This window comes from Cyprinodon variegatus, unplaced genomic scaffold (assembly GCF_000732505.1).
Source record: "Cyprinodon variegatus isolate N-32 unplaced genomic scaffold, C_variegatus-1.0 Scaffold367, whole genome shotgun sequence".
In the NCBI taxonomy this organism is placed as follows: domain Eukaryota; kingdom Metazoa; phylum Chordata; class Actinopteri; order Cyprinodontiformes; family Cyprinodontidae; genus Cyprinodon; species Cyprinodon variegatus.
The window spans coordinates 189,738-200,092 of NW_015150820.1; the positions used below are offsets into that span (position 1 = coordinate 189,738).

Consider the following 10,355-nt stretch of genomic DNA (forward strand, 5'->3'; position numbering starts at 1 on the left):
CCGCACCAAAGGGCGCACAGCACATTTTGAGGGGAAAAAAAGACGTTTAAGTGCGCCTTATAGTCGTGAAAATACGGTAAAACAGAATATCTTCTGGTCAGTACCAAATCTATGCTTCTAAATCTGGTATTTTTTTTTCATTCTCATCCATCCTTTCTTTGCCTTTCTTCTCAAGTTAAGAGTGTGGTCATTGTATACGATAAAATTCTCTCTGTCACTGCCAAAATAATGTTACACAGTCTGAACATTTATTGATTGTCTTGGTTCCCCAACAATACTGTTACCATACCTTTGTTGATGCTTGTCTCATCTTATTTTGATTATTCCAATTAGTCAAGAATTGTGCCTCCTGTTTACTCTTTAATACTCCTTCCAATGCAGCATATCTCAGCTGTCTTGTAACTTTAGTCATCTTTTAATCATGTTCTGTATTAAATTTAATATCCTACTTTTGCAATTGAAGGAACATCAAAACCCACCTCATAGAAATTATCTACAGGATTCCCGTGGGTCCTTGAAGATACTTAAAAATTTTTGAGTTTTAAAAAATAATTTCAAGGTCCTGGAAAGTTTTAGTAAAAGGCCATATAAAGATGCCTACCTTGAAAGTCCTTAGATGCGTTTTGGGGTATTTATTTTTTGTTTGATGGATGTAAATTTTTGTGTTAATATAGTCATCATTTAAGTACAGTTAATCAGCTGCATCCATGTGCAATGTCCTTGTCACTATAACTTAAAAGAATGAAAGTCACTACCTGTTTTCTTAACCATCGCTAGAAGTCGTTAGATAATGCCATGACCTGATTTGCATATTTGATAATGCATTGATCCATTTGTAGGAGACAGTGTTATCAATATTGACGAGGCTGAAGGTGATTAAAAAGGCTTTAAATACATTATAAACAAAAGTATAACCATAACTTTTTAATATATATATCTAGATGAGGATCAGTGCCTCCAAATCTGAGACCATGGTCTTGAGCCGGAAAAGGGTAGAGTGCCTTCTCCGGTTTGGGGAGGATGTACCACCCTTAGTGGAGGAGTTTAAGTATCTTTAGGTCTTGTTCACAAATGAGGGGAAGATGGAGCGGGAGATCAATAGGCGGATTGGTGCGGCGTCTGCTGTGAAGCATGCGCTGTACCGGTCTATTGTGGTGAAGAGAGAGCTGAGCCAAAAAAGCAAAGCTCTTGATTTACCTGTTGATCTTCGTTCCTACCCTCATCTATGGTCATGAGCTTTGGGTCATGACCGAAAGAACGAGATCACGGATGCAAGCGGTTAAAATTTGTTTTCTTCGTAGTGTGACTGGGCTCTCCCTTAGAGATAGGGTGAGGAGCTCCGTCATCTGGGGAGGACTCAGAGTATCAGAGTAGAGCCGCTGCTCCTCCACATCGAGAGGAGCCAGTTGAGGTGGCTCGGGAATCTGATTAGGATGCCTCCGGGACGTCTCCCTGGTGAGGTGTTCCAGGCACGTCCTACTGGGAGTAGGAGCAGGGGGAGGCCCAGGACACCCTGGAGGAACTATTTCTCGGCTGGCCAGGGAGCGCCTTGGGATTCCCCCGGAGGAGCTAGCCCAAGTGGCTGGGGAGAGGGATGTCTGGGCCTCGATGAATGGATGGATGTATGGATAGATGGATGGATAGGTGAAATCTGGAGACAATTTGCTCTTTTCTTTTAACGCAGATGTGCTGCTTGCTGCCCGAGTCTACCTGTCAGTGTTGTGGAGAACTTTGCAGAAGGATTCACTGCTCACGGAAGATAGTAAATTAAGACTGACCTTATAAATTAATGTGTGAAGGTTATGTAAATGTAAACTTTTACTACATCCAGAGGTGTTTTCCAAATCTGAAAATTTTTTGGCATATGCAGTCCTCAAAAAAATGAAGGGAACAATTTAATAACACATCATAGATCTGAATGAATTAAATGTTCTCATAGAATACTTTGTCCTGTACAAAGCTTAATGTGCTGACAATAAAATTATGCAAAAATCTTTAATGGATATCAAATTTATTAACCAGTGGAGGCCTAAATTTGGAGTAACTCACAAAATTAAATTTGAAAAACACGACAGACTGATCCAACTTTAATAGAATATCTTTAAAACAGGTCAAAATGAAGCTCAGAATTGTGTAGGGCCTCCACTTGCCTTTATGTCCTCCCTACAACACGGGCATGCTCCTGATGAGCTGGTGGATTGTATCCTCAGGGGTTTCTTCCCAGACCTTGACTAAAGCCTCCGCCAACCCCTGGACAGTCTGTGGTGCAACATGACATTGGTAGTTGGATTGAGACATGATGAACTCAATTGGATTGAGGTCTTGGAAACGGGCAGGTCAGTCCATAGCTTTAATGCCTTCCTCTTGCAGGAACTATTGACACACTCCAGCCACATGAGGGCTAGCATTGCCCTGTATTAGGAGGAACCCAGGGCTATGCGACCCTCCAAAGACCACCCCACACCATTACTAACCCATTGCCAAAGCAGTCGTGCTAAAGGATGCTGCAGGCAGCAGAACACTCTCCATGGTGTCTCATGACTTGATGCCTGATGATGTGTACTACAGATCAAGCACAGCCACCTGTCACCTCTTCCCTGCTCTTTTGCACTTTTTTCATCTGCTCTCCCTAAGCCTCAGAATCCCACCTTACCTTACCTCTGTTACATTATGAGGATGATCCTACTCTGAAGCTTTAGGGTTTAAGGTCCTCTCTATTCTGAAGATCCTGGATTACCAAAACTAAGAGCATCTCTGGAGAATCTGGTTGATCCAGAAATGCCAGCACCGCTGTTTAACTTTCCATAATGAATAAAGCACTGCGACTCACTTGGTAATTTCCAGGTCTGCCATGTTGAGTTGAAACCAGCAACCAATAGATAGAAGCTCCTTCTATTTGATCACATAAATAAAAGGAGCTTTTGTTTCCTGCTTGCTGATTGAAGCAGATAAAAACTCTTTCCATTTGATGACACAAATAGAAAGAGCTTCTATCTTCTGCTTGCTGATTGAAGCAGGTAGAAGCAGATAGAAACTCCTTGTATTTGATGACACAATAAAGTGACAGGAGTGGAGCTTGTCAACTACCATATAAATTGCTGTTCCCCTCCATGCGAATTGCTGGGCTGAGTGAGGCGAGTGACAGCACACAAATGTGGTGAGTTTCTCCCCTGGAATCCCGTTTGGTTTGAACACACCATCAATTAGGCAAGCACAGGGGGAGGGGTAGTGATACTACACCTGCTCACAACCTGAACACTCTCTTTGATGAGATTTAAAACACATATACTGCAGAAGTGTTATTTAGCAGTTATGAAACTGTGTGACCTTTTCATACCTTAAAACCGATAACTAGCCCATCCCTATTATATATATATATATATGCATTTAGGCTATGAATGTTATCAGTTTGAGAGTAAGCACTATATTCAATCCACTTTTTTGCTGAATTTGCAACCTCTATGCCGTTAGAATATGTATTCTCCCATAAACTTATCAACATTTTTGAAATATTAGTTTAAAACCCTCAGGCACAATTAAAACATGTTGCTCTATGCCCCCAGTACAATCAGGTTAATTAGTGATGTTTGACAGAGCAGTAAATTGAGGTTTGCATGGCTGTCACACGACTGTGGTTTACTGTCACCCTCTTGTTGAAGGAGATATGATTAAAAAAAAAAAAAAAAAACATCCGTCCTTCCTTTAAATAAATTGCCATGTACATCAGAACAGGGCCATATAATTTCTTTTTTAATTTCATATGTGCCGTCTGTTTCTGAGAAATTATTCACATCGATGATGATAACCTGTACAGTGGAATGTATTTTGTAGTTTAAGAGATTTTATAGGGCTAGTTATCTGATATTGTGTCATGTTCTTACATTTTTCTGAGCTAAAAACACTATTTCTTTTTTTTTTCTGGAGGCATCTTCTTTCTTCGGGTAGAAAGTGATTTCATACGAGGAGTGTCTGATGAGATGAGACAGAAACCTTGTGGCCATTACTAATGCTACTGAGTCCAATTAAGCTGATGTAGCCTCTGAATCAAATAACCCTGATATGATCTTGTCTGCCCATGCATAAATTTCCTTGTTACTCTGATTACTGGGGGGTAAAGAAACAAGGCCTCTCACAAATCATTGCTGTGACTATATCTGTATAGGTGTTAAAATTATTGTTTCCATGTCTCATTTTGAGCATGTCAAAACATCCAAGATTTGAATATGAGGAGAGGTAGGAAACGTGCCTGGAGTAGAAATAAATTGCAAGTGGATGAAATAATTTAATTTTTTTTTTTTTTAGTTTGAAAATTGATAATCTTTTTGCAAGCTGGTTGGAGTCACTATCATCAAAATGTTGGGGTTCCTTTTTAACACCGTGCTACATCCTATAAGGGGGAATTTATGACTTAGTTAAGGTCTGTGAAGCCTCCAACAGCCCACCAGTAAAATGATTGTTAGTCTAGAGGAAGTCATAAATCAAACCCGGTTTATCATTATCTATTAATACTGTGCCGCTCTTGCTCTGGATGGAGCCTGTGCATTCTCGCCTTCTCTCAGGACTGAACGATCTTGTCTGAAAGGCGAAGGTGAAAGCAGTTTGTCAAAGTTTTGATAGCTGGTGATTGATTTAGTCATCGCTCCATGGCCTGCAGCTTGTGCTGACAGCTCTGAAGGTGGAACAGTGCCTTAATTGAGCTGAATACTTGGAGCTTAAATGATGTAGGCACAAAACCCACACAATTAGGGAAGGACTAATGACGTGGAGTATTGCCCATTATTTCAGCAAATAAGCCATAGGGGATTCAATACTTTGTATCATTAATTCTTCATTAGTGATAAGGAAGAGGAGCTTCAGCATAAAACCTGCATTTTCACATAACCCAGTTTTATGTTGTTAAAGCTGGATTTATGGAGGTTATTATTGCAGATGGTTTGCTTAATTATTAAAAGGCTTGTTTCATTTCTTTTCAGAATCATGAAGGCATGCACGTCCCAAGCAGCAATAAACTGGGTAAGTCTTATTTGTTCAAATACTAAGCCTTAATTAGTACTTTAACATAGTGTTAACTAGATGAAAATATTACATGTAAGTAAATTACTTGGAAAAGAAAAAAATAAATAAAAGGGTAACACATCTGAATTTTTCTGCAGGAAATCTGTCTTGGGCTAATGTGAATACCAGGATAATAAGGATAGTGTTAGAACCACAATATCCTGTTAGAGAACTGCAGACTTAACCTTTTTGTTAGCTGGAACTTTTTGCTTCAGTCCCTTCATTAAGCCCTCAAATGCCTTCTTGGGACAGCCTGGGTACACTTTGAGCTTGCTGCTTCACATAATAATACTCTGTCAAGCTTACAACTAGACATCTAAGAATTTATTTTTTTATTGCTTTCAACAGAAGTCTAAGTCTTTTAAAGTTGGGCACATTAAGGTCTGAGTCAAAAAAAAAATAATTAAATTAAAGATATTTTGAATCTTCAAAGCACAGCTCAATATTTTGTTAAAACACAGCTTTTTATCAGTATTACACCAACTCATCAACATTTAGAATGTCCCCCTCTAAATCCCTATGGATTTTCTTAAACAAGCCAAATATTTCTGGGTACAATCATACTATGCTCCATCACGGGTTTAACTAAAGAGAAAGACAAAGACTGGGCTTAGGGAGTTTCTTTAGGTCCTGAAAATAATATGCATATTATTAGTCTCACACATGTTTTAATTGTTGTAAATTGCTAAGACTCAACTGGTTTTGTATGCTAAAAAGTAGAAGTAGTAGGTAAACCATTACTAAGTGACTTAACGTTGATCAAATATTTTCATAATTTTTGTGATTATATGTCGACTTGCAACTAGTTTAATATCACCTCTGTCATGGCCTTGCACAAATTGCATGAATATACCGTCTCTCGGTGAAGTTAAGTTGCATTGACTTCCATCTTTACTACAAATGAGGCAAGGGACATAAGCCATACAGCAGTCTGCACATTTGTAGTTTCTTGCAGGGTTACTGCACCCTCCTCAAAGTTGCTTAGTGGAAGCCATACAGTCCACTTGGGATCATAGCAGAGGTGTCTTTCAACTAGTTGTAAGTCAATGTTTAATGAAATTAGTTATGAAAATACTTTTTTAAGGTAGAAAAGTTATTTGGTGTTGGTTAAAACTTGAATGTATTGGGTCTCTATGATAGTTTATAACTGGGCATGGATTTTAGATAAGATTTTACTTAAAGAGTAAAACAAACTAATAGTGCATTAAAATCAGATATTTTTTGCATATGGAAGTTTCTAAATTTAGTCATACTGTTCTACTGTATAACTGCTAGTGTATAAATTAGGCAGCATATCTGTTGCATAAATAGTGTGTGCAATGTGTGAGAGCACTGTAACAGACAGAAAGAGGTAGAATGCAGATATGTCTTTTAGTGACTTGTGGCAGAGTGACACTAAGAGAAGGATTTTCAGGATAAAAATAGAGAGGAATGACAAGTGGCGGAGTTCTTTCCTGTTAGGAAAAACTTCAAATTAGTCACTGCATTAAAGTGTCACTATCTCTGAAAGCTGAGGTTGGTCTTTAAAATGGTCTTCAACATTCTCTTATTGGGTATTTCTCAAGTGAACTTTTATGATAGTTGTTTAATATTTTATACATCCACCTATGATACTTTTACATTAAAGCTAAATTTAAATATATAGCCTAATACGATAAAATAGCCCAATATGCACGTATCAGATTAAATTACTTGTTTTAACAATTAACTTGAACTGCAGTGACATTGAAAAAATTATTTATTTACACATTACCCACCTTAGGGTAATGTGTAAATGGTATTAGCACGCTCATCATGTTTCTCTACAGCTGCCAAGTATCTGCAAATAAACACAAAGTCTTTTAACTCCATACCACCACAAAATCATGCATTGTTTCATGTTTAATTGTTTCCACATAATTTGCTTTTCTGTAATTGCCTAAAAGGAAAATGCACTTTTAGGTACTATCATTTCAGCTGTATAATTGTAACAGCTCTTGAAGGCTGTGCAGGGATCATGTAAATACCTTGAGAATACTGCAACTGCTAAACATGTGTAAAACTTTTGCTTTAGTATATGTCTTGACTCCCTTTGTTAAACATACTTGTTTTGCATCATCACCAGCCTTAAATTGCACAAAAATATTAACAGAATTATAATATCTGATTATAAGACAATTGAGAAACTTTAAGATGACAATGAATCTCTGTGTTCTTGGGCTCCATGCATTGATTTCCTCACAGAGAATCAATGATGATGAGGATAGTGAGGGATCAATTAGCCCAGAGCTAAACAGAAGGACTGAAATAGAGCTGGAACCACAGTCCTAAAGAAGACTATCTGTAACATACCTCTCTTCCCCGGACTGAAATCCTGCCACACATGCAAATTCTCCCTGTTCAAGTTAGTGCATGGAGCCTCGTAGAGAATAATGGGGATCCTTAAATAAATAAATATCCAAAAATAAACTTCCATTCCATCTACTCAATAATAAAAAAGAATGGTCCTTTCTGGTTGTTCATATCAGGATTTTAATATCTGTGCTTTCAGCTTATCACAGTCTCAGTTAGCCTGAGAGAACTTGATATATAACTAAAAAGTTTGTAAGAATTGGAAATTTGACATCAGTATCTGCTGCTACAAGGAATTTATTTTCTTGTTTATATTAACAGAGTTTTTAAAGTATGTGCTTTAATGCAAAACATTTTGGTTTGATCATAAAGAAAATCACTGAATTCAAAGAAAGACCATCGCTGTGTCCGAACGTCTGCTCTAACCCTTAAATCACTCAATTACTATATAGAACGGAGTAGATTTCATAGTGAAGATGATTATCACTGCTTTTTGCTCCCTATCGGTCACGTTACTCCGCCTTCCCGCATGGTGTCTGTGCCATCTTTGTTATTTACCACCAAGAGAACAAATCCAATGATGCTTTGTGAGGAGAGCTGTCACCAAGCAATCTGGGATATATTTGCTCGTCTAGTGTCAGCTACGTATTCACCCACTAGACGTTCGGACACTCATTTAAAATGACATAACCACTATATAGTGCCCTATACAGTGATCTGGGTGGACATTCAGACACACCCTATGTGACATTTGAATGGTAAACATCACACCATGAAAATTAGTCTTTTACCTTAATCCTTATTTGAAATGTTTTTCTTAGGGTTTCTTTAACTTTTCACATATAAATCTCTTTCAGCCTTGACTAGACACAAGAAGGAATTTTACAAATGGAGGAAATAAAAAAGATCTCATGGCATACCAATTATGTTTTAAGAGCCCCACAGAATCACCAGAAAAACCTTTTGTTTTCTGAACCACTGCCCGTTCCTTCAACTAGGTCACAGCAGAGACAAAAGCAACTTCTTAAGTCTCTCATTTGGCACCTCAGCACAGAGAGGAAATACAAACAGCCTGGCATCTGAAAGCTGGAGCTACAATTTCTCACACTTTCACAGATATTTTATTTGTTATAGGGCAGAAAAATCCTGCTGAGATTGTTTTTTATGTAGTAAGACTAAAATAAAGGCAAAATTCCCTTTGACTTACAGTATCACTATCCAATGAAATACCCAACTTGTTTGTTATAGAAGAGGCTGTGTTTAACTAGACACTATGGCACTTTTTTTTCTTCAATAAACTCTCTCCACTAGAAGGACAATACTTTAAGTTTTTTTCACATACATAAACTTATTTACACAAGTAACTTGGATATTGCATCAAGCTGACATAATTATAAGAATTTCCTGATTTTTGCTGTCAGCAGAAATAGTTTAATATTAAAAACATGCTTAATAATTATTGTGCGCAGTGTCATTATACTTCCACTCATAGAAGCAACAATTTAGTTTTCCTTCACCATTATTTTTGTATTCATATTTTTTAAGTAATTCCCTTAATCATGTATTGATTCTTTCACCAAAACAAACAGAAAGACTTCTATATATTATCTTTTTCAAATACCTATTATTGCCTCAGAATGTGAGCCTCCTTCCTCTTAGTGGCATTATCTGTGTGAATAAAGTAAATGTTAAACAAAAAACATATTGCATAAATAAAATAAAAATAAATGTAAATAATAAATAAACACTATTAATCAAAGGATAAACTTGTTATTTTGTAAAGTTTCTTAACTGATGTTTTAAGTCTAGGATGTTAATTTTCATCAAACAAAAAATGATCGAACACTTAAGCAATAAACGTTATATAAAATACTTTGAACTGACAATCATATATTTAACATGTACGTGTACTACAGTTATGTGGTTGATCCCAGAATTATTCAAGTTATATTGTATTTAAGATAGATTCCACACACATGTATGTAAACTATTTTAGATAATCGGTGGAATTATATTGCCACTACAAAAATCAAACCTTATACTCTGTTAAACCGCGTTTTAAATGTTTCCTATGGTTCCACTTATATATCTATATATGATGTTAGACTAATTATTTCAAGTTGGAAAGCCCCCTTGCCATCAGCCTAATATTTGAGAGAGGATTAACTGTAAAACCAGATGGAATGAGCTGAAAAGAAACCAACCCTACACACCTCAATGGCCTTGTTACCCAAAACCTAACTCAGGAACCTTTCTACCTAACCTCACTGACCTTGTTGCTTTAATATAACCTTTAACCTTTGGAGGGTTCAAAATCTTCCACAACTTGCTGCTATGGCCCAGTGGTTGTTGATGTAAACATGCAAGAAACGTTCACTGCAAAACCAACCTAAAAATAAGTGAAAATTTGTTTAATTAAGTGTATTTTCCCTTAATTTGACTAGGAAAATAAGATAATTTGCCAATGGAATGCATATGTTTACTCTTAAAATAAGATAATTAGATGCACTTGAAATAAGACAATGCAAATGTTTTGTCTTATTCTAAATGTAAATTGTCTTGTTCCATCACTAAAGTGTCTCACTTACCTCCTAAATTCAAGAAGAAATGCACTGATTTTTAAGAAAGAATGACTTATTTAGATTTTTTTTTTTCTTTTCTTCTTTTTTTACAATGTTGGCCCGTGACTTGGGTGGTGTTGAATTTTGAAAGTTGGTTCTGAAGAGAGCAACACTTAAATCTTTATTAAATCTAAAATAAAAAGGACAGCGCTGTCAATTGCTTTCAGTCACAAGAAACATGTTGAGATAATAAAAAAAGAAAATTATAAACCTAAATCTGCCATTGGTTAATACATTTTGGCTTAACTAAATTCTATATGTCAGATATCAGAAATACTTTAATCATATCAATCATATCTAATCCAGCTATATATATATATATATATATATATATATATATATATATAT

General features: G+C 36.5%; 1 protein-coding gene across 1 annotated transcript in view; it reads left to right on the forward strand.

The window, feature by feature from the left end:
* Positions 1 to 10,355, forward strand: part of LOC107092091 (beta-1,3-glucosyltransferase-like) — a 136,277-nt gene that overhangs the window by 55,485 nt on the left and 70,437 nt on the right. Inside the window, exon 6 of the mRNA XM_015386379.1 lies at positions 4,974 to 5,013. Within this exon, the coding sequence (XP_015241865.1) occupies positions 4,974 to 5,013 (40 nt within the window). The remainder of the gene's footprint in view (positions 1 to 4,973; positions 5,014 to 10,355) is intronic.